Raw genomic sequence first — 25,679 nt, 5'->3', positions numbered from 1 at the left:
GTTTTGGCCTTCTCTTCATTTTATTTAGGGTTCCTTGACAAAAAGAATCCCAGCTCTGACTTTTTTGAAGTTATTTGTCCTTGCTTCACTTCTTCCTTCATCAACAGCCTTTTTTTTCTTTCCTAGATTATGTGCACTTTTTTAAGTATTATCGTCATATAATCACAGTAAAAAAAACAAAAATAAACAAATAAATAGATAACTAAATAAAACAATCTAAATCTGGATATACTCATCGGATGGAAGGCAGGCCAAATTTATCAATAAACTAATCAGAAATGGAAAATGTATCTGAGTGATTGACATTTTCAAAGCAATAACCTTATAACCAAAACTGAGGCCAAATGGACAAACACAAAATAATGAATCCAAAGTGGTAAAGCTGGTCCAGAAAAAAACAGCAATGAGGAATTTCACAGCAAGAAGTTTATTCACCCACAGCAATCCACACATTAAACAGATAAGTTGATCACAACACTTAATTCATGCACTTTCATCCTAATTAGAAAAGAGACTTCATCAGAGTTAACTGCAATGAGTCACAGTTCCAGTTACATACAGAGCTGGTTAATTAATGTAATACTCTGGTTGGATAGCCTGTCACATGTGACATTTGATTTTCCCACATTGGCTGAAACAATATAAATTAAAATCATGAGCACTTCATATATTACCATACCATTAGTTAAATGAAACACTATCGCCTGACTTTTGATGTAGTGGATTTATTTACATGTATCCCTACAGATCAGGGGTTGAACCTGTTTAGCGAAGCTCTGACAAAGCTTCATTTTTAGACAACAGTCAGATCTCCCTGATGGTAAATCTTATGGACTTGGTGCTGACCAACAATTTTACATATTTTGAAGGGGTGATATAAACAAGTTAAGGTGTCACTGTGGTAGCATCTTGTGCTTCCTATTACGTGAATTATCTTGTGATTCCTATTACGTGAATTTGGTTATGTGGACTTGGGAAACTAACTACATTTTTTCTTTAGCATATTATTAATTTTGTAAGGCATATTTAAGGTTTTAGATTATTTATTTATCCTTTGGAATGGTACTGTAGAGCCTTATACAAGTTTATTAATTACATTAACAATACCACCATTTTTTTTAATTTACATTTTATCATTTGAAACAAATTAATTATTTGGGTGTAACTATTTACAAAGAAGGCACTAGGTTTGAATCAGTTAGTTACAGGAAACCCACCTTTTCCAATACATACCATCTCTGATAGTTTTCATCCTTTACATTATAAGAAGAATTTGATGAAGGGACAATTTGTCAGGGCTGCTGGAATGACCTCCAGTATGGAACGATTTACTGAAGAAGTTGACCTTCTAGAGAGTATGTTTTTAGAAAGGGGGTACCCTTTAACTTTTGTTAGACCTATAAAAATGGAGATTACTACATGCATACCCCATCCTAGGGCAGCCTTTAGTCAATAAGAAGTACAAAGCTAATTCTCTAATTCCCTCTGATTTTGAAAAAGCCTTTATCATTCCTTACAGTATAGGTGTAGAAAACACTAGGGATTTAGTTGTAAAAAACTGGACTATCTTCAGAGAAAATGAAGATTTATACAAGTTATTTGGTGATTATTGTCACTTTGTTTACAAGACCTTGTCAAACTTCAAAAGATATTAGAAAAGTCAGGTAATAACTCTGGTAATTCTGATAAAATGGTACATGTAAATGTGGAATGTGTGGACAATGTACGTAACCCCTAGAGGATTCAGAAATATAGTTAGAAGATGCTGGGAACCGCATGCTGCTTTTGAAATATGGTAGTTGTAATAGTAGTGGCTTAATAAACATACTGAAATGCAGCCCTTGCCCCACCTTCTACACTGGAAAAAATGAGAGGAAATTAAGGAGGCGTATATACAAACATTGTTATTATATGACTGACAAAATACTAATAATGCATATTACAAGTACTCAATCATCATTAGTGTAAATTTTAAAACTTTTTGTTTGGAAATTCTTGACATCATTCATGAGATCCTAGAGGTGGGGCATCGGAAATGCAGATGGAGTACAAAGAACTACACTGGTAATTGAAATTAAATGCTACTGCCCATCCAGGTATAAATGACAGTTTATCGAATTGTCCCAGTTCTTAAAATGAGGGAAGCCAAGTTATGAGTAGTTCCAATTTTACATTTTATTTATGACTCTTATTTATCACATTTTTATGTCCTGAATTAAATGTGTCAGACAAAAGTTTACTAATTTTTTTATTATTTTTCAATACAAATAATGTTTTTTAATACAACTCCATCCATCCATCCTCAACCCCTTTTTCCATTTTGCACATGGGGTCATGGTGTCACTAACGCACTGACAATCATCTTGAGGTAAGGATTACACTGATGGGTGGCTAGCCCTGCCATGGTAGTTCACTTCTCACACACTTTCACTTACAGCCAATTTAGAGTTTGTTCTTTTTTTTATAATACAGCTGTTTAACTGAAATATTTACATAAAATGCTTGTATTTTATTTTATTCTATTAATGCTTAGAATTTGGTCTACTTGCCTAAAGGATTTTGTGTTTTATATTTACTCTAACATTTTAATTATTTTTATTTTATTAATGATATGATAATACATTAAGTATTTGTGATTTTATTTTACTTCATTTCAGCCAACTGGGGAAAATCAAATGTCATATGTGACAGGTTCTCTTCCAACCAGAGTAGTGCATTAATTAACTAGTTCTGTATATAATTGTAACAGTGAGTCACTGCAGTTAGTTCTGATGACGCCTCTTTTCTAATTAGGACAAAAACACATGAATTAAATGTTGTGCTAAATTTATCTTTTTTATTGTGTAGATTGCTGTAGGTGAATAAAGGTCTCGCTGTGGAATTTCTCATTTGTTTTTTTTTTTTTTTTTTGGACTGGCTTTACCAGTTTGGATTCCCTCCTTTGTGTATTTTCAAAAGCAGTAACTACTGCAAATGGCATGGCTAATATGTTTTATATGTAATACTTGCCAGCTGGTATAGGAGAAGCAACAGTACTTGTCATTAACCATCTGCAGGGGACCTTCAACTGCTTAAAAATGAAGCCTGACAAAGATTTTTCTCTGTAAGCAGATTCCCCATTTTTTGCTACAATAAACATCAAGAGATATCCCTGAAGACTGATCTACTAAATGAAGTGTACACTTTTGGATTGAAAAAATGCCTGACTGTTGGCATGGGACTTAAATGTGCAAAATCAATAAATAATGGACTTCAGTAAATGATGGATAAGCAGCACTCCCAACACATCATTCTTTAACAAAGCACACAGATGTTACACTGGAACAGTTTTAAGTGTATCAACCACATATCAAACTTTACATTACATTCAAAATTTCAGTACAAAATTCCACAGTTAAGATAATATTTCAGCTATGCAGTTTTTTGCAGCAGTACTTCTAAACTTGAGTTATTGGAAATTTTCTGCTCAGTTTACTGTTTATGACAGCAAATCATTCAATATACAGAACGTACCAGACAGTATTTCTTCTGCATCTAGAATCTCACTACCAAGTCCACTACTGTTCTTTTCCACAAAGGATCGCAGGACAGCTTTGGCTTCAGGAATCTGCTTTGATGCCAACAGCCAACGAGGAGATTCAAAGAGAACTTGTGGACAGCTAAGAACAAGAAATAAGCAGGTTTCAAGAAACCAGTGCAGAAAACAGAATCTTATTATTTATGTCATTTTAAAACAGACTGCATGTTTATGGCAATTAAAGGTTGATACCACATACATGATCAGCAAATACCAGGAGGATTCTGTTCCTGTACACCCTGTGAAAACTCTCACATCTCTTAAGCTTGAGACAAAACCACTAATCATATTTTAGCAGAGTCAGTAACACTGCTGTTGAAAGTGATAACATACGTAAAATTCATCCTTTTGTAAACTAGAGACCTGAATGAGGTAAAGTGCATTCTGTATGCCCAAACAGTGCACAGCTTTTTTCAGCAGCTCCATACTTAAAAGTAAATCAAAATAGTTTACACATAAAATAACACATTTATTTAAAGAACAGTCAGTTGCTCAAAGAACAAGAAAAGAGCAGTTAGACGTCTTTGGGGACTCCCTTATCAAACTACACCTTCGAAGAATACCCGTGGCAGCAAATGACTGCCAGGAACGCATGTAACATGTTTAAATGGTGCTGTCCCAGCATCTATATGGACACTCCTGGGTACTCTCACTTTCCACTTATGTAAAAGCTATCTCCAGATGAGTGTATGTTACATGATAAACTGACAACCACCACCAATGAAAAAGTCACAGACTAAGTGACAAGATGCTCGAATTGTGGTACCACTCTAAAGGAGAATAACTATGGGTTAAGCATACCAAGAAGAAAGATGCACCTCTAATATCTCATTTTTGCATTTCCAGCAGAAAGCAATTAACCACTATACCTACCTAACATTAGCTATAAGAGGACTTCCCTAACACTACTAAATACCCTACCACCAGTTGGTGTTCTGGTGGATAATTGACAATCAACATCCATCAAGGGGTCTCCAACATAAATAATTTTCCCATCAACTGATCCAGGAGTGATACAACAGCTAAATAAAAAATGAACAACAAACATAAAAATAACAAACAATGTTTTGAAATCACTGGATTCTGAAAATGAAACATTTATATATATGGGTCCAATAAATTTGGCTGAATGTTACTTTAGTCAACAGCTTTTCTGCTGGTTTTATTTGGTTGACACGAAAGCTGAATGACACTGCTAAAGATCAACATAATACATGGGTTGTGGAGTATGCCTTTTCTCGGGTACTGTGTGATCTTGGAGTTAATATGGTTAATAAGAAGGGGTGGGGAATGTGGCAACATTGTTTTTATTTGCCATGCTTCAAGGTTATGTCTTGGAGCATGAGCAATGCACTGCTGATCTTGTACAGCCAATGCTTTTTTATGTTACGTGCGGCAATATACTGAGAATTATATTATTTTCAGTATATCTATTTTATTTATTTGTGTGTGTGTAAGTTAATGATCACTTTCTCTTTAACTAGGAATGCTATGCCCTACGGTTCTACTAATGCTCTGTGTTTGTAACTGGTACACACTCAAATATACACTACAAAGGCATGGTACTACTTTGCTGCCAAACCACTTATTATAGTTTTACATTTCCCAGTTTATACTTAGACAATATAAATCTCCAGAAAAAAATAAACATTCTTATTTAGAGTACCCATTTTATCACAATTCTGTCTATACCGAGTTTGACAGCACATCAACGTAAGTGAAAACCCACAACGGTGATGTTCACTATCATACTCATAACTACTACATTGTGGTTCCCTGTAACCAGATGTGAACTGAATAGTCCGAGGGGGTGGAATGGTGGGACAGCTGTTAGCATTGTTGCCTCATAGTGCTTGGTTTTCCAGCTCATTTATTTTGTTTTAATCATTACTCATTTTCCTTCTTTCGAATAGCAGGATCCTGGAAGATGAAGAGCCCTTTGTATCTTAGATGTGCACCACTAACTCAAGCTTTACTTGAAAATGGGTGCATAACAGTGAGATCAGCTCTTAACCTCTTTTGACCCAAGTAACGAAGACTTGGCAGTGGCCACACAGATACTTTCCAAATGGACAAATTAATTCTGGATAGGATGCTAGTATACTATAGAATGTATGGACAGACAGACACAGTGTGCACACCTATGGATAATTTGGAGAATTGCCTATTTGCCTGTGGCATGTTTTTGAGATATGGGGTGAACTGGAATACCTAGCAATAAACAACACAGACAGAGGAAAAACATATTGTTATACAATTTCAAACATCAGTGGAATGCACTACAAACTGAACTGCAGCTAAAAAAGGCAGGAGCACCATAATCAAAAACCCTATGTGGAAATCCCAAACCTATATCAAATAGAAAAAAGAAAATCAAACCCACCTCAAAACAAACTAAGTCACCATTCATACAGTTGATTTTCCAGTAACAGATCACAGGATTCTAGTTTTGATTACAATACTTCTAAAAAACTGTATTTAAGAAAATGACATGCTCCTTTCCTGAGTAGCTATAGATGACGGCATCTGAATCCATACTCTTATTGAAAATGAAGCGCTGAGAATGAGCTTTAACCTTTCCTCCTTTAACATAGCAAACTGGTACAAGCTTAAGGGAGGAAGTAAAAGACTTAAATAGATCCTTTTTTCATACTAGGCAGAATGTGTGCACTACCCACTACCTTCTGCCCTGACACATGGAGAGAAAAAAAAAAAAAAAAACTAAGGATGGGTTTTTTTTTTCTTTTCAAATAATTTTTAGTGGATGGAACATAAAGTCGCACAAACACACAGGAAAAAACATGACATATTTGGACATAACTTCATGGTTTCATTCATTCATGGTACGGTCTGCAATACTTGTATATTTTAATACAACCATTTTTGCATTAAATCATTTTACTAACGGACTGCTAAATAATTTACAATATGTACATGTCCTCCATAAATTTATTTATTCTATATAAAACCATTGATTCATTTGATGTGGGACCAATGTTATAGATTTCCTAAACAATTGTTATTTTTGGCCAGAATTTTAGTTTTTTAATGTATTTATTTATTTTTTTATTTTGCCAGTTTACTATTCCAGTTTTATCATAGACTTCATAAAGGATCAAAAGAAATTCTGTAGATGCAGGTTTCTTTTAAACATTTTCTACAGCTAACATTGGCGAAAATATACTGTAATTATCATTTACCCCTGCTGGTCTTCTCTTTCGGCTGTTCTCGTCAGGGGTCGCTACAGCGGATCATCTGTTTCCATTTCTTCCTGTCCTCTGCATCTTGCTCTGTCACACCAACCACCTGCATGTCCTCTGTCACCCCATCCATAAACCTTATCTTAGGCCTTCCTCTTTTCCTCTTACCTGGCAGCTCCATCCTTAGCATCCTTCATATCAGCTAGCTCATTTACCCCTGCTAGTAATGGATTATTATATAAAATCACATTTTTGTAAGCTTAACATTATCTGTCCATAATGCTTGTATTTACTTCAAATAATTTCACATTTTTATGTTCTCAATCTGCATCAACATTTTCTTTACATCTCCCACATATACAACTGTTTACATATTACATGACTCTAGCTATTTTATGTGGAATAAAAATGCTCCATTTATGTATTTCCATGTATATATTCTGCAAAATAACGACGTTTTCCTAACTTTAACAGAGTTTAACATTGTTTTTTTAATTCCATTTTTCTGTTTGAAGTATATGTACCAAATTATTATCCACCGAATATGAATCTTGTTCTCTTATCATTTTACATAAAATAGGTAATACAAATTTATAATTGCTGTTTATATAAGTTATCTCATCTATGTACTCAAAAAATATATATGGGTATTCTTTTAAGGTGGATTGTGAAAAGCTCAGAGTTCTCTTAAATGTGCATTTTCTTAGCTGAAACAGTTACCCAACTTCCTGTTGATATACATTATACTCCTATTATTTTCTCATATGTTTACACATTTACTTTTTCTATAAAATTATACCAAGTCAAGAATTTCTTTTCACTCAAATATAACAATGTTTTCATTTGCTGTTTCTAATAAACCTATATTGACTCTCAAGGAAAATACACTGAATAGGCAGCTTTACAAGTTAATGTGTTGGGTGTGTAGTTTTAATAATTGTTGGTGTACTTTGTAGGTATCAGTCAAACAGATTGGTTATTTTATACTGAAAACAATTTGATATAAATTACCAAAACATGATGAATATCACTTCTTCATTTAACTTAAGTGTTTTGGATTTATGTTAAGCCAATATATAACATTTTAAAACTAGGAGATATAACATAGTTTTCATCTGGAAATCCTAGACCTCCACTATTCCATGCATTTTGCAAGTTATTCATGGTTTATTTAGATTACAGCAAGGTAGTTATTTTCCTATTTTCTTAATCTGATCTTTAGGGGGAGTTGATGCAGCTGTTAAATAAAATGTAAGATTGTTGGTATTAATATCTAAATAAATTATCTGAAGTGGTTTAAGCAAAATCCTAGAAGCCATAGTCAATCTGGAGCTCAAGACAGATATTCTGCCAGGGAGTACTCCAAAGAAGCTATTAGGAATCAGTCACAGTAACACAGGTCAAGACAAATATTCTGAAAAGCCAAATGACAGCACAGGGCACTAAGATCTTGCTCATCTAACAAGTGAAAAAAAAACTTCTGTGGGTACTGCAGACTGCTGTGTCAACCAGCATCAATCATTTCCAATTACACTATTAAAATTCCCTGTTGCAGAAGGAAATGACTGATTAAACTCATATTCATTAGTCTACTGAAGTTAGATATCCAGGATAGGTCAGAATCCTCCAGTCTTCTTTGAAACGAGGAAGAGCCAGAAATAAAAGCTTCCCAAAGAAGAGGTTGTCCCCACCTCCCATTTATAGAGTATGGACTGGGACCAATCCAGGAGATCCAGAGTCACTGCTTTATTCCTGAAGGGCACTCCTGACTTGGGAGAATAAAACAGCTATAAAATGTGCCCTCTGTGACAACAGACAGAAGCTATCTCCTTCAACAATCTCCAAGCTAAACTGAGTCAAAAAAACTTGTTTCCCTATGGCCAATTATGGCTGGTAGTCAGGAATTTAGTAATCCAGGTGGAGACCAAACTGCCCAATGCTTTGGTCATCATCTCTGCCTATGAGGCAATATCTAAGCAAGCAGGAGCAGCTTAGACAAGAAGGAAGACAACCGCTCAAAAATACCCTCCATTGGGATGAGAGCTTCTTCCTGATTGGGAACTCCTCAAAGACATCTTGGAAAGTTTCTTTAAAGAAGACCACCCCCTAGAAAAAGGCATCTGTAATGGCCTGGCAAAACTCATCCTTAAAGGACAGATTCAACTATGTCACTTGGGGCATACATAAAATGGCAAAAGATGCCCTAGGCACTGCATCAGCTGCATGGTGAGGGCATGTGGAAACCCACTGAAGAAAATGTACAAAGCATCTTTTTCAGAGACATGTTGACCCTATAAATTAAGGAGTTCTATAAGTTTTTTTCACAGCCTAGTACACCAGCAAGAAATGGAAATGACACAAGCAGAACACACTGCTCAGAGCTCAAAGGCCAAAACTGGAAAGGATAGCATCCTGTTGCACCACCTGTCTACAAGGTTACATTTCTTGGCCAGCAGGAGTGGAGCGAGATGACAGAGATTTTTGACATTATGCTAGACAAACAGATAACACAGTAGTTTGCCCTAGAATTCTGGTACAGCAGGGCATTCCACTCACCTAGGAACATGCACAAGGCAGCTGACTTTTTAGAAACTTAACACCCAGTACCTGGACACTTGCAAGCTGGTAAAACATCAGCTTTCTGGAGAGACTCTAAATGAAAGACGATCCTCAGCTCTTCATCCTTCTTCTCAAGATACTAGTTCAGCCATTTCTAGGAAAAAAGGAAGTGGTACAGCAAGCAAGGCCAAAAAGCCTGAGCATTTTCTCAAATGAAAGGTTCTTGAAGATGATACTAACAGCAGGAAAGAAATCGATAACTTTGCCTGCCTCACAGATGAACCCTTGCTCCTCTCAGATATCACTGTTCACAAAGATTGAGAATTGGTTGGAGACATTTACTGTGTGTGCCTGACTACTTTTGAACAAAGTACCACCACTCTGAACAAGCAAGTGTGGACTGGACAGCAGATTCATGATCGGGTGTGGAAAATGGCCCACTAGTATGAGAAGTGCTGGCTGATGGCAGTATTTAGACCAAGGCCTGCAATAGGCCCTGTGTAAAAGGATCAAACTTTGCTCCCTAACTCTGCATTCTCTGACACAATTGGTCATATCTCACCATGAAAACAGCAAATGCTGGTCTATCGCAAAAGTGTGTCCAAAAAATCCATGCAAGTATGGGAAGGCTTACAGAAGCCTACTATATTCTCAATGATGAGTCTTTGAACTTATGAAACATGATAGGACTAGACTTGCCAGGCCCAAGTTTTTTTTTTTTTTTTTTATCAGAGCCAGAGGACTTGAAGGCCCACTTTGCCTGAGAACAGCAGTCAGTCATTTAACTTGAACATGAGGTTCTGCAGAATCTCAGGACTCATCATCATCAACCATCTTTTTTTCCATTTTCTACATTGGGTTGCAGTGTCATGTAAACTGTCACCATTTTTTTCAATTCAGTGTCACTCTACCTTCTATGACAGTCATGCCTGACTGTCGCAGGTCTTCTCTTACACAAAACATCCATGTCTTTGCTGGGTGCTCTCACTTCTTCTGGTCTTCTTCCTATTTGTCCCAAATCATCTTCACCATATTGTCTTCCGTTTTTCTGCACATGTGCCCAAACCACTGTAATCTGTTACATTTGACCTTCTCTGCAACTGGTGCTACTTTGCCTTCTATGCTGATGTCCTCATTTCATCTTCTGTCCCACGGTGTGCATCCTAACACCCAGCTCAGGTTCTTTATCTCCATCACCTTTAAATTGTTCAACTGCTCTGTCTTTACTGTCCAGGTTTCTGTACCATGCTAGTACTGGTCACACCATTGCTTTGTACCCATTACTTTTCAGCATCTTTGGCATTCTTCTGTTATACACTACCCCAATACTCTGTGCCAGTTGACTGCTGCCCCTCAGATTCTAGCTTTGACGCCCTCATTCAGATTTTTCTTGTCTTCAACTACCCCTCTCAGATACTTGAAGCTGTTAGCCTGTTTCAGTATCTTCCCTTCTATCGCAATTCTCAGCTTCTTCTAATTCCCCCATTTTTTGTCATTACAACTGTCTTATCTGTACTTAGTTTCATCCCATGTGCCTTCAGTTTTGCACTCTATTCTACTATCCTTTGCTGAAGTTCACAGAGTCTGCCTATAATGCCATGTCATCTGCATACAGCAAGTTTTTTAATCTGTCCCCTTCAACCTATTTGCTAATGTAGTCCATCACCAGTATGAACAATAGTGAGCGTAGAGAGCTGAACCCTGATGCATACCCACTCCCACTGGGAACCCCTCTGAGACTGAACACTGTTCGTACTGAAGTCACTGGATCTTTGTACATAACCTGCACTAATTCTAACAAAGTTTTTGGGATTTTGAACCACGGCAACATTGCCTAAATCAGGTTTCTTGGGGCCTTGCCATATGCTTTCTCCAGGTCTAGGAATGCCCAAGCTGGATTATTTTCTCATCTGTAGTCTGTTCTAATAAAAACATTGGGTTGGTTGTGCTGCATCTTGATCTGAATCCAAATTTCTCATCTCCCATCTTACTAGTATTCTGCATATTCATTTATCAGTCTCCATTTCCAGAACTTTCATGCAGTGTGACAGGAGTTTGATATCTCTGTACTGCCCAGCAGCTTTCCTTACGCACCTTATTTCCATACCTGGCTCAACCACATACCTGTATTGTAGTCCTAAACACATGCTGTTTTGAGGTGCTGTCATTCTTCAACTCCACCTATTTCCTAAACCTAGAGACCTCAGCAATTCCTTGAACTCTTGTACTTTCTCTCCATTCAACTAGGGATGACTTTGCAATTGCTGGTTTTACCACAGTGCCTTTTCCTTACTAGGAGGAAGTCTACCTGACCTGCATGTTGGCCAGTCTTCTATGTCATCTTGTGACTGACTGACTCTCTTTTGCTGAACCAAGTGTTGGCCACCATCAAGCCATTTACCAGTCAGAAGTCCCGACCAACCTCCTCTTTATTCCCATAGCCCCACCCTTGTTGACTAAAGCAGTACTTATGTAGGTCTGTCCTGATATTTGCATTCAGGTCACCCTTTATCAACACCAATTCATGTTGCCCTGCTTTATCTAGTAGGTTCTGCAACTGCTGTCTGAATGCACTCTTTTCTTCACTATGACATCCCTGCTGTGGGCCATAACCTGAGATTATGACTACTGCCCCATCCATATACTGGAGTCTGATGTGTCCAGCCTCCTCCTCACCATCATGTCATCCACCTCCAAGCTGTGTCCTGTCAGTGAACCTACAATGAATGTAGCAATTCTTAGTTCATGTTTGGCAGCTTGATTGAAATACGCACATGGGAAATAAAAAGAGATTTAATATGGTGCAATATTTATGCAAAGGAGAAAGCAAAACTAATCAATACAAAATAACAGCAACATAAATATTTTGAAGAGAAATATATGCAAAGGCATCTGGATATGGAACATTTCATGATACAAAAAATATGAAAACAAAGGGGGAAGAAGAAAAGAGGATTAGTAATGGAGAAGTTAAAGAAATTGTAACTAAAATTATGGATTACCTGTGGATTGAGGATTTAGTGTAGAAAATCCAATTCTAGTAATGTTACAGCATTATGGAACAAGAGTCCCCAAATTAAGGAAAAACAAGTGGAACGGGAAGCATCTGATTACTTGCCACATGAAGATACACTGGAGCCATCGGTACAAAACCAGTACAAAAGTGCAGCTGGAGTTTAACAGCAAGGGAAGGACCAGGAAACAGTGGCAACTCCGACGTAGTCAATATTGTGGAGTAATAGGCCAGTGAATTCCCATATGAAAGAGCAATGGATGACACAGGATACAGGTGAAGAGTATGTGTCACAAGGAGATGTTCTGGATCTTTCTGTAGAATGTCTGCAGGAGCAAGACAACAAAGAATGTGTCCTCAGCTTAGAAGAGGATGAGCTAAGGGAAGAGCTGCTTGATTTAATAGAGATGGATAGACATAGATGAAATAAATAGATTACAGAAAGTCAATAAGACCCAAAATGTTACAAGTCTGATAAAACAAATGAACACAGGTAATCAAAACTATTAACAAAAATTCACATGATATAAACAAAAGTAAATAGGATATATTACTGTGCAGCTAAATTAATAACTGATAAAGCCTTACCAAAAAAAACCCTCAGAACAGTAAGTGAAAAGAAGTAAAACAAATGAAATGCCATCATTAAAGCATCAAATAAAGAAATTAAGAAGTGTTACTGCTAGAAGAGAATAGAAGAGACAACAGATCAACAAAATACTTAAAATGTTAGATATTCCAGAGTGACTATGAGCCATATCAGCACAGACCAGGATCTATCATACACTATTGAAAATAATAAACCAAATATATCAGCACAGGCAGAAAAATAAGAAGATATGCACATAAATATGAAGGAAAAGTACAAAATAAGCAATTAATTGATGACCCAAAAATGTTTATAGAAAATTGGGAAACAAAGGAAAAGGAATAAAAACACCACCAAAAAAGAAGAAATGGACACATTTTGGAGAAATTTCTATGAAGACCCTCTGGAACATAAACATGCTAAATGGATAGAATAAGTATAAGAAAGAATAAGAGGTTCAAATGTGCAGAATATGAAATAGGATGAAGTAACAGCCAGAGAAAGTGAAACAGAATTAATAAAAGTTCCTAAGTGGAAAACCCCAGCCCCAGATACAGTACCTAACTTCCGGCTAAAAGTAATAACATCTTTACATGAATATTTAGCCCTGAGTAAGAACTATTTATATGTGCATTTATTTATTTATTTATTGTTAACCGGGTTAGTCCAGCTGGGCTTGTGGCCCTTTTTCAGTGGAGACCAGAGGAGAAAAGCTCCAGTATATAGTATAAAATACAGAAAGTCACAACATTGCAATAGACAATATATATTACATAGTACAAACTGTACAGAAATCACAGTTTTACAATAAAAGATATGTTACTTTACATTTAAGAGAATGTCATTTTGAGAATATGTGTAACATAAGCTAGAGGCTTGTATGCATAATATTTTTAAGAAGGATGTACAGACAAAAACTATGACATTTCGTTAGTTTTGGCAAAGAAAAGTTGATATAGGTGAGGAGTTAGTGATGGGGGTGTTTTAGGTGGGAGCATGTGAAGGACATTCCCATTTGGAGGACAGATGGGAGAGAAGCATGGATTTGAAGTGGTTATGGTTTGGCAAGTTACGTAGTGGGGGGGCAGAGAGTTCCACAGTTTGGCTATGGTGCAAGATAGTAGCAGTTGGCCAGGTGGATGTAAGGGTTTGTGCACTTGTAGGAGGTTTTGGCCTTCCACTCTCAGGGAGCGGCTGGGTTTGTAGGGTATTAGAGATATGGCAAGAGAAGGGCATTCTGTTGGCTTGAAGATGAGTTTGTGGGCTGTTGTAAATAGTAGGTATATTAGGTGGTTGGGGAGTTCTAGCCAGCTGAGGGTGTGCAGAGAGTGGCAGTGATGGGAAGAGTTGTTAGAATTGGTTGCAAATTTGCAGATTTTGTTGTAACAAGCTTCGAGTTTGGAATGAAGGCCAAGTTGTAGGTTGGAGAATAGGGGAGCACCATACAAGAGAGAGGGAAGAAGGAAAGTAGATGCGATGGTTTGTCGGGAGGAGGCGGTGAGGTAGCAGTTGTGCCATTAGAAGAGACCAATTTTCTGGTGGATTTTCTTGATTGTGGAGAGGATGTGGGAGTTGAATTTTAGGTTTTCATCAATGGTAATGCCAAGTAGCTTGGTATTGGGAACGATTTCTAAAGGGGTGTTGTTATGGCTTTTGATGGCAAATAGGTCCCTGTTGAATTGGGAGCTTTTGGTAGGAGTGAAAATCATTAGTTTTGTTAGTGTTTAGGGCTAGGTGATTGGATTGCATCCATGATTCTGTTTTGGAGAAGGCTATTTGGGTTTTGAGTAGAAATATGGAGGGGCAAGAGGCTGAGCAAATGATAGCGGAGTCATTTGTGTATTGGATAACTGAGGCATCAGGGATGGAGTGGTGGAAGTAGTTGATGAATATGTTAAAGAGGAGTGGGCTCCTTGTGGAACTCCTGTGGGTATGGGTAAGAAAGGGGAGGTTGACTCTTTCCATTGCACAGCCTGTTGGCGCATGGAGAGGTAGCTGGAGAACCAAGCTAAGGTTGAGGGAGAGAGGTGCAAGTGTGAGAGCTGGGACAGGAACAGAGAGTGGGAGATGGTATTGAATGCCTTTGAGAGGTCTAGAAACAGTGAAGAAACATATCTGCTGCTGTCACGTGCTAGGTTGACTGCTTCAAGAAAGGAAAGTACGTCTGTCATGGTGCTGTGGCCGGGGCAGAAGCCATGTTGGGGAGTTGAGAGGAGGTTGTGCTGAGTTAAGTATGGCATGAGTTGGGAGTGGATGTTTTTTCTAGAATTTGAGAAAGAGAAGAGAGTATAGCTATGGGCCTGAAGTTGGTTGTGTCTGTGTTCTTACCACCTTTGTGGAGAGGGATGAATGGGTGTCGCCAGATGGTTGGTACATAGGTTTCTTGTATAGATCTACTTATAAGAATGGATATGGGATAGGCTATTGACTCAGTGGATAGTTTAAGGAAATTTACTGGAAGGTTGTCTGGGGCATTGCAGCATGGTTTTAGCTTTAGGAGTAGTCTTTTTATTGTGTTAGTGGAGACCGGTCTAAGGGTGAAGAGGGGAGGTGGAGAAGGGTGATTGGGCGGTTAGGGGGGCAGGGTGAGGGGGTTGTGTTGTTGGGGGGGTATGGAAGTAGGAGGATCGTTTAGCTATGCAATCTATAAAGAATGTGTTGAATTTTGTGGCTGTTTCAAGGCTGGTGAGTTTAGGAACAGGGCAAGGGTTGGCTTTATTACCTGGGTTGAGAACTGAGGAGATGGAGGTTCAGAATTTCTTTGGGTTAGTTGAGTGCTTGGATTGCAGATTGCAGTAGTGGGTTTTGCGATCGTTTGTTATTCATTTTTTGGCTAGGTTACATAGATGTTTAAATTCTAGGTGGGTGCTGGGGTTTTTCTATTTTGGTACTGTTTCCACTTTTTGTCTCTGATTCATTATCTGTTTAGTTTCCTGGGATAGCCAGGGGCAGGGAATAGTTCTGATGCATTTGGATTGGAAGGGGGCTAGTTTATCTAATAGGGTAAGGGAGGTATGGTTAAAATACGATACAGTGTTATCTAGTGGAAGGCTTCTTAGGGGGAGATCAGTCAGTGATCTTAAGGCATTCTGAGAATATTTTGGGGTTGATGGAGGCTAGGTTGCGGTACTGGGTGAATTGGTGTTGTTTTTCTATGTGACAAGGTAGGCGGTCTACGAAGGCTGGTAGGTGGTCACTTAGGGAGTCTGGTATTATACCGGCATTAGTGGTATGGTTGGGGTGGGTTGTTAATATCCAATCTAGGATGGTACCGGAAGTACCATCTTTATTTGGCCTGGTTGGAAGGTTTATAAGTTGGGTGAAATTGTAAAGGTTGATTGAATGTGTTGGGGTATCAGAGAGGAAGGAGGCCCAGTTAATATTCCTGCTGCCAAGGATGTAGGTTTCATTTTTGATGTTGGAGCTAAACCAAGCGAGGATGCCTTCTAGTGTTTTGGTATTGTCTCCAGGTGGGATGTAGATGGAACAGATGCAAATGGATTTGTAGTTGTTAAGATTTAAAAAGCCTGCAGTCATTTCAGCATTGGCAAAGGTTGGGTTGGGATGGGGTTGGCCAATGGAGTAAAGGTGAGAGTGGAGGGGTAGATAATAGCTACACCACCTCCTTTTCTATGTGGTCTATCATTACGTATGATGTGGTAGCCAGGGGGAAGGATTTTGTTGTCTTTGATGGAGGGTTTAAGCCAGGTCTCGGAGACTGCGATTATATCAGGCTGGTTATGAGAGAGCCAAGGTTTGGAGTTTTATTCGGAGGCTTTATACATTTAGGGTGGTGAGGCAGATAGACTTGGGTTTGTATGGTTTGGAAGTTTGGTGGGTGATGCTGGGGTTTGGACAAGGGTTAGTGTTGATGTCGCCTGAGAGTGAGAGTGAGATATGGGGGAGGAGCTGCCTGAGGAGGTGTAGTGCGGATATTGAAATATGGTTTTGCTGGGGAATGTTTTTTTTTGAGGTAGCACTTAGAATAGGGTGTGGGGAGGGTGGGGAGTATAGTGTGTTTGAACAGATAGGATGGACTGGAGGAATAGAGTTCAGGGGAGATTTGTGAATATGTGTGGGATTTGTTTGGGAGGTTTGAGGTGGTGGTAAGTGGGGTTTGAGGTAGGTGCATGTTGGTGGGGAGGTTAAGTTGGGTAATATAGGCTAAGGATAATAGGAGGGTAGCTAGTAGTACAATTTGCAGGGGGAAGGTAGGCATTGTTGTTTGGGTGTGTGAGAATTGGCGTGTGTAAGGCAGTGGGAGAACTGGTGTGTTTATGGGAGTGGGAGGGGTGTGTGAGAATTGGTGTGTGTATGGGAGGGGTGAGTGGGAATTGGTATGAAAGTGGGAGGGGTTTGCTAGAGGGTGTATGTGATTGGTTTAGGTGTGTGTGATATAAGTAAGCATAAATGTAGAGGTACTGGGGCAGGTGGGAATTGGAGACAGGGTAGGGGAGCGGAGTGAGCCTGCAGGGCGAACAGAGCGGGTTACAGCTGGGCAGGAGTGAAAAATTCCAAAATAAAAGACAATCAGTGAAGCTGGCTCTGAGATGGGAAAGTGCAGCTAGGCAGTAAGGTGAGTGAGAAAGTTTGAGACAAGCAGGGGAAGTAGGCAGGGGGAATAAAGGTTTTGAGGAAAAAAGTTACAGCCGTTCTGTATTGGAGGCTATAGGAGTTTGTATAAATTAAATACAAAAATGCATCAACAATAGGGAGTAATGCTGCCACCAAGTGGTGAAAGTAAGAACATTAATGTAGTTATGGAAAAATTAATAGTAAACACAGGGAGGCAAGGGGGGCTGGGGGGAGGTGCTGGGCTGTTGTAGGCTGCTACCATGCACGCTACTGTTAATGACAGACTTATTGCTTTGGTAGAGATAGGTATTAAAATATCAACATACATGCTGCAGTCTGTTCATTTCTTAGTTCTAGGTCTGGGAGCACAGCAGCGCTCAGAGAGCTTTGATGGAGAAGTCTGGGGTGAAGGAAGTCTTTTAGAGGAGGGATTCCTTGGTTTGTAGCTTTAGGCTGGGAAGAACCACAGGGCAAGCAGTAGGCTGTAGAGAGAAAAAAAGGTTAGTTACAGTGTTAGCCAGATTGTGAGGTAAATCAGAGGGGTACTTATTGGAAGACACAACTACAAGATGGGAGGACAAGAGGTGAAAGAGTGAAGAGTAAATGGAGGTGCAAAAGTGAAGGGGAGGAATTAAATAGCTGAGGTGCAAGAGTGAATAGTGAAGTTGTATGAGAGGTGTACAATAGGTTCAGTAAGAGGAAAAGAAAGACAGTATGCAGTTTAACACATAGTATATTCACTGTAGCTAGCAGTTTAATACATAGTTTAATCAGGTATAGCATATGTAAGTAGCAGCCATTACCATTAGCATCTAGCATTACACAACTTCCAACTAGAAAAAGTTGCATTCTTTCAATTGATATATCCTCTTTTTGTTTGTGTAATGGGGAAAGGAAATCATATGCTGGGAAACAGGTGAACTGTGTGTAATCTGCAAGTAGCAGTAGCTTAAACACTAAGAGGGTGTAAGCGTCTATGCGAAGCACGTGTTAGTAATAGTACTTAGGACTATCAAGCTTTGGCATTCATTTTAACTGTTGAAATGTCTGGAATCTAAACAGATTATTATCTTAAGTAAATTATTTGCAAAAGTAGATAAAATCTAACGGCCTGCATACGCTAAAGAGAAGCACTTGTGATTGGTGCGGTGCCCAGATATCAATCTGCTGCTGTTCATTGAAATATTAGATAACACAGCTAAGATTGTACCAGGGGAATCCTGAACAGACATCAGCCTGGTTAACACAGGAAAAACAATACTCCTCCTTAAGAGTGAACCTGAAAGCCATCCTAAAAACTACAGACCAATAACTTGCATTCCAACAATGTATAAACTATATACCAGAATTGATGCCAACATATTTTATAGTCATTTACAAGAAAACTCAATCATTTCAACAGTACAAAAGGGTAACAAAAGAAAGTTATATGGAACAAGGGATCATTTGTTGTTAAATAAAATCAAAATGGAAAATTGTAAATAGGGTAAGAATTTTAAGTATGGCATGGACAGATTACAAAAAAATATTTGACAGCATCTCACATTAATGGGTAAAGGAGTGCTTACAGATGTACAAGATACACCCTACACTGATCGATTACATTACAGTGACCATGAATCAGTAATAAATCACTTTGCAGCCATGCCATGATAAAGGACAAAATATTACCTAGGGATAAAAATTCAAAGGGATATTCCAGAGTGACTATTTGTCACCACTGGTCTTTTGTCTTGTCCTCAATCCATTAAGCTGTTTACTTAAGAGGCAAGGCATTGTTACAGTCTGGCTCCCAGGAAAAAAAAAAAAAAAAAAAACGAAGTGCAAAGACTTCTTTTCTTTTTGTGGACAACTTAAAACTGGACAGTTCATCAGAAGAGGAGCTGAAAGCAAAACCCCAATGGTCTAGCATTTCTCACATATTATAAGAATGTCATTTGGTCTTAAATCTGTAAAAGCAACATTTAAATCAGGAAAGTTGCAGCATCAAGAAAATATCAGTCTAGGACAGGAATGTGACTGAAAGAAACTTGAGCAGGAAAGTGTATAAATATTTGGAACTGATGAAGCATCGACAATAAAACTTGAACAAATGCGAACAAAATCAGTAAGGAATATTTCAGAAGACTAAAATTAAAACTGAAAACCGCTCTGACATCTAGGAACAAAGTCCAGACTATAAACCAATTTGCTCTTCCTGTTCTAGTTTCAGTTTTGGGGTGACTGACTGGTCTCAAAAGGTACTGGATCAGTTGGACAGGAAAACACGCTTGCCAAATGATATAAAAAAATCAGTGTATACCAAGATTATTTGTGCTGAAGGAGGTATGGGCCTCTTTGAAACAGATTACATGTACAAATCTGCAATCACAAAACTGCATATGCATCTCCCCACAAGATCCAAACGTAGTGAAAGTTTTAAAACATGAGGAGGACAAGTCTAAGATGACTTCCCTGCTTAGTTTAGAAGAAGCATAACAGTGAAAAGCAGGAGTGGAAATCAAACCAGAAGCAGACAACAAAAATTGGGCAGCAACCTAATGCACCAAAAAACAACAAAAAAATATACATATAAGCAGAAGGAACAGATGAGAAAGCTAGAAATGGAGAAAATGTGTAAATATAGCTGCAAGTAAAGAAAACTCCTGGAACAACCTTATGTCAATCAGGATTTAACCCAGGAATGGTTAAGGAGAGGTGAATTTAAGCCAAAATATGAAAGGTTAATACTGTCAGCCCAAGACAGTGGACTAGCAAATGTTGGTTTAAAAGTCCATTGAATGCACTGGAGAAACAGACAAACGTAGGTTTTGTAAAACAGAACTGGAAACAGTTGCACCTTTTGTTGCTGGATGTGACACCCTTACAGCAGAAGGCCTGTATACCGAAAGGCATAATACTTTGCCAAGACTTGCACTGGGGATTGCGCAAACATCACAATACTGAAGTAGATGAGCAGCATTGGAGACATGAGCCACAAAGCATTATAGAGAATGATGACGTTTATGTCAAATGAGATCACTCATTACCAACAGTTCAAAAAACAGATGCAAGAAAACCAGACAAACACTGTTACACCCATTGCTACACCCAGTAAAAAGTGCAAACTATACCCTCCTAGGTGAAGTTATAAATGCATTCCAAGCCCCACCCCAAGCTGGAAATGGTAACACCACCAAAGCTTACACTAAAGCCCTGTAGAATCACTTGCATAAATGTATAAACTTGGCTGTACCAGAAAGAATCAAAGCCAGAGTCCCAAGTAAAAAGAAGCTGCCATGGTGGACATCCAGCATCAACAAGCTTAACAAAAAATGGAAAAGGTTGCTTTCCAAGAAAACAAAGGCAAGGCCTCAACAATGGAAAAGCACCCTCCTCAGTCTCAACAGGCAAAATCATCAAAGGCTCCTTTGAGAGAAACTTACCAAGTACAGTCAAGGATAACCATAAGGCCTTTTACAGCTACGTATGTAACCTAAAGGGTAGGACCCAAGCATGTGCATAACTAGTGGCCAGTGGTATCACACACAATGAACCCACAGACATAGCAATCTTGCCAGTGGATAGGTTTGGTGTAAATTTCACTCCCTTATCCCCTTGTAACTTATAACAACTCCCCCCCCCACACCCTACATATCTGAAGAGCAGGTCCTCAAAGCCTTGTTCAAGGCAAAAAAATGCAGCCTCTATGGGACCAGATGACATCCCAGGCCGTCTTCTAAAAAGGCTAAAACATAAACTAGCATCACCACTAAGTACCCTTTTCAATCATAGCCTAACCACACGCTTTGTTCCTGTGGAATGGAGAACAGCAACAGTTATTCCCCTCCACAAAGGTGGCCTAGCAACAGACCCAAGGAATTATAGACCCATAAACCTGACCAGTCTCATCTGTAAAACCATGGAACATATCATTACAGTAAATAAAGACATAGGTTACTTCCAAACCTTGGATACTACCCAATTTGACTTCGTGAAGGTCAGATCCTGACTGTTAAATCTGGTGGAATTCTTTGAAAATGTGACCAATGACGAGGGCAAATCTGTGCACACACAATACCTCGACCTGACTAAGGCTTTCAACACAACCCCATATTCGGGCATTACCAATAAACTTAGCAAATGAATGTAAACCCCTTTGTTGTAAGATGGGTTACCAACTGGCTTACAAACCAGACACACACTATCAAAGTGGGTGACTTGACATCAACCAGCAGACCTGTTACCAGTAGGGTGCCACAGGGGTTAGTGATGGGCTCTACTGTTTGATATATACTTCTCAGATGTTCAGGTCAAAACTAAGGGGTTGTAGCTGGCCAGGTTTGCAGACGACTGCAAACTAGGCACAATCACTGAAATGCCAAATGATGTCGGTATACTTCCAGGAGGGTCTCACGTTGACCAACGACTGATGCACTAGTCACGGTCTCAAACTGAATGCAAAGAAATGTATCACCACTCCCTTTGGCAAAAACAATGTCCCCTCACACTATCAAATCAACAACAATACCCTAAGTACTGCATCCCCTCGAGAGCAAAAGAAGTTATAAGCCCCTGTATTCGGCACTTATCGAGCCCATAACTGAGTATAATGCCCCATTTGGCATGTACTGTACTAAGCACCTGCAGCAATTAGAGAGACCCCACAGGTTTCTAACAAAGAAGATCATGGGGCTCGAGCATGTTCCTTACACAGACTGACTAAAGTCCCTGTCACTATAGTCCATATTGTACAGACTTCTTAGGGGAGAGTTATGCCTGGCCTACAGGGCAATCCAAGACCCAAAACTAATGAACTTGCTGCATATCCATAAATCAAACTAGACTTTGGCTACCCATTCCAGGGACTTAAACATGGCCTGCAACTTAAATAGGACAGTTGTGTCTTTGTACCAGGCTACCAAACCACATGAAACAGAGCACCTCTATGACACTGTTCAAGAGGAAACTGGATTAGTTGAAGGGGCACCATAAATTCTTACCACGGTTATAGCCCACAACCCTCCTGGACATGCGGAGTCGTTACTAAACGCAATCTTGGGTATTGACTAGCATTTCTATGGTATTATTGCACTGGGATGAAACTGCTAGGCTTAAAATGACCTCCAGGGCAATAGCCTAATAATCTTCTATGATCCTATGAATATAGTGTCTTACATATAGAAATAAACACAAAGTCATAAAATACCAGGATTTGTAGGCAGAAACTAGGGCAATGGGGAAGAAAGATACCCAGACAGTTCCAAAAGTAGCAGGATCAATAGATCTCAAAGAATTTACAGCCGTATTTGGATATGCTACAAATACATGTAACTCTATATACAAGTAGTCAATTCTGGGCACATTGTGGGTGCTGCTAAGAGTACTTTCTGGCTAAAAGCAAAGACTGAAACAATACTAATTTCTTGAACTTTAATCATTCTTTGACTTAGGAATGTGATCCATTCCCATCATGCTATTAAAAACCCAAAAGACTTACAGAAATTAAACCCACAACTATCCCAGGTTAACCAAGCTTGGGGACTGGACACTGGTCTGCCAGTAGCTTACTAACCCAGAGCTTCTGGGCTTTATGGCGGGCACACACTGACCAATAAGGCCACATACACCCCTCTCATTGTTAGCATGGGTCCCTGGGGTAGGTTGGAGTAGCTGGGTCCTCAACCCATTTATCAAAGGCAAATACCCATGCCCATTTTGGTGACACAAGTCAACATTACAGAATTGCCTAGAGATAGGGCTAGCCACTCAACAGCGTAAAAACTAACATGATGTGCAGTCTGTGACCTGTGTTCTTATATTTTGAGGGTACTATGCATCACACCTGATATCCTATATGACTTTTCCCCCTAAACGGCACCATCGACAGATTGTGCGTTTGCCCACAGTACCATTCTTGGATGAGTTTGAGGTGGAAACACTCAACATGTTTTAGGAGGTGGCAGAAACCCCATACAGAGCAAGGGAGAATAAACTATCTCCATACAGGCACTGTCCAGAAGTCAGGATTGAATCTTATACCTTGTGCATGAGAGGCGAAGACCTTAACTATTATGCCAACTGGTCTCTCATCCCAGGACTGAAACTAAAAAGGGCCTCTCCTGCTCCTTCATGGCAATTGCTTGAAAAAGAGTACAAGTGCAATCTCTTACTAGTTAAAAACAGCTTACATCTGTGAAGCGGTGGAAACCACTATGAGGCTGTATTAAGACGGTGAAGAAAGCTTTGGCCATTTGGCCACTTTCGGGCACACAGATCCCCTTTTTCCTCCCTGCTTTTTGTCTCCTACCTGGGATCACACTTGGAACCTTTCTAATGCCTGTTTTGGTTTGCCTCCATAGCAGCTAATTTGCAATTTTTCTCTTCTCTTGTGTTGAGTAACCAAATTAAAGGTTTACCAGTACAGAGAGTCCTGCAGGCTATGCTCCTTACCCAGGCAGCAGAGGTAATTGTGGGCTCTATATGGCAACCAGATACCCAGAGGCAAACTTACAAGGCACTACATACTATTTTAGCACTGAATGTGAGACCTTTCCAGAAAGAAATGGGGTGCATGATGTTAGAGCATAACTGAATATGACACAGTGATGCCATGGGATACACAGTTGAGGTCCGTAAGTGGCCTAAGTTCAGTGATGCCAGACCTCGAAGAGTTGTGCTGAGATGGAGCTTTCAAGAAGGAAACTTTTGCTGGCTGTTACCCACCAAAGCACATCTCTTGAAGAACAGAAAGAATTCTACATGGACACTTGATTACCAAGTCCCTAAAATGCAACTTAAATGAAAAATGAACAGTATATGTATGCAAAATTTAAGCACAGTCAGCAAAATGTAGGCATGAGAAATAATTTTCTTAGTGTTCAGTCACAACTTACTGCATTCATAACTCATTGAAATAATGAGTTTTTAAATGGTATTTTCTCATTCAAAAGAAATTCTGCCTTGGGTGTCGTGATGGAGCTGTGCCCCCCTACAACTTATATAAATAAACTCAAGTCAAACAACTGATGGAAAAAGGGAGAAATTTGACATTTAAAAATTCATTTTACTCAGTTACAGATTGTGATGAGTTTGAATTATTACACTTCAGAAACAAATACATGTATGATTGCATGCTAACATTTACTTAAAATAGCAACATATCCTGCAATAAAAAAGAACAACTCAAGAACAACACAATGCTGACGGTTGTATTTTAAAAGCTTGCTTAGGCATATGATCAGGCATACATGTGCATGGTCTCACACTCCTAAGAAAGTCATCTGCAAGGATATGTGGAAAGTAAGCTAGTCTTACACCAACGAATATCTTCCAATACTCTCCTAGATAAGCAAGTAGTACCCAGACACACAATGGTATACTATGTATTGCAAAGCATATGGGCACAAGAACAAGTACTGTAGTAAGAATGTACATATACTGCTGTGCCACCTACATTCCAAAACAGCACATTTGCACATACTTTTGACAAACTGATCTAGACAGTGTGCTTAAAAAATACTTTTTTGCCACCCTAAAAACACTGTTCAATATAGTGCCAGCATATTATTATGTAACATTTATGTGCTTATGGGACAGTAGTCCAGCCCATGCACTCTGCAATAAAAAAAGAAGTGTTTTACTCCATCAGGCCAAACATTTTGCAAAGCAGAACTACATAAATTGCTTGTTTAGTAAAGTGAGGGAAACTGCATGAGCACAATCTGGGAAACTATACCATCATACATGACCATTTTGGCGACATTAGTCATCACAACTGAATCACCTAGAGCCAATTTTTACTCCGTCAAGTGGCTAGCCCTGACAAAGTGTGCAGTCTGTGAGCAGTGTTCTCCTGCCTTCAGAATACTGTGCATCACAGCTGATGCCCAAAGCCGTTGGACTATACAACTCTTCCCCCTAAAGAGCAACATTGTCAGTCTGTGCTGCTGCCCACAGCTCCATTCTTGCATGAGTTTGAGGTAGAAACACTCAGCATGTTTTTGGATTTCAACGTGGAAACACACAGCATGTTTTTGGGAGGTGGAAGGAATCCCTCACAGACCAAGGGAAAACATGCTAATTCCATACAGACATTGTCTGGAGGTCAGGATTGAAAGCTGCATCTTGCACAAACATTTTGTAAAGCAGGAATGACACATTGTTTGTGCAGGCACATGGGGAAAG

At 39.1% G+C, this 25,679-nt stretch overlaps 1 protein-coding gene across 6 annotated transcripts in view; it reads right to left on the bottom strand.

Annotated features, from left to right (window-relative positions):
• Window positions 1-25,679, bottom strand: part of LOC122790739 (solute carrier family 22 member 17-like) — a 766,774-nt gene that overhangs the window by 210,994 nt on the left and 530,101 nt on the right. For all 6 annotated transcript variants that reach the window (XM_044058330.1, XM_044058329.1, XM_044058331.1 and 3 more), the window contains one exon: window positions 3,514-3,659. In XM_044058330.1, coding sequence (XP_043914265.1) covers window positions 3,514-3,659 — 146 coding nt within the window. The remainder of the gene's footprint in view (window positions 1-3,513; window positions 3,660-25,679) is intronic.

The sequence above is a fragment of the Protopterus annectens genome, chromosome 16.part0, assembly GCF_019279795.1.
Source record: "Protopterus annectens isolate FY-2018-M chromosome 16.part0, PAN1.0, whole genome shotgun sequence".
In the NCBI taxonomy this organism is placed as follows: Eukaryota; Metazoa; Chordata; order Ceratodontiformes; family Protopteridae; genus Protopterus; species Protopterus annectens.
The sequence above is the reverse complement of the archived record's forward strand: the minus strand, read 5'-3'. Positions and strand labels throughout refer to the sequence as shown.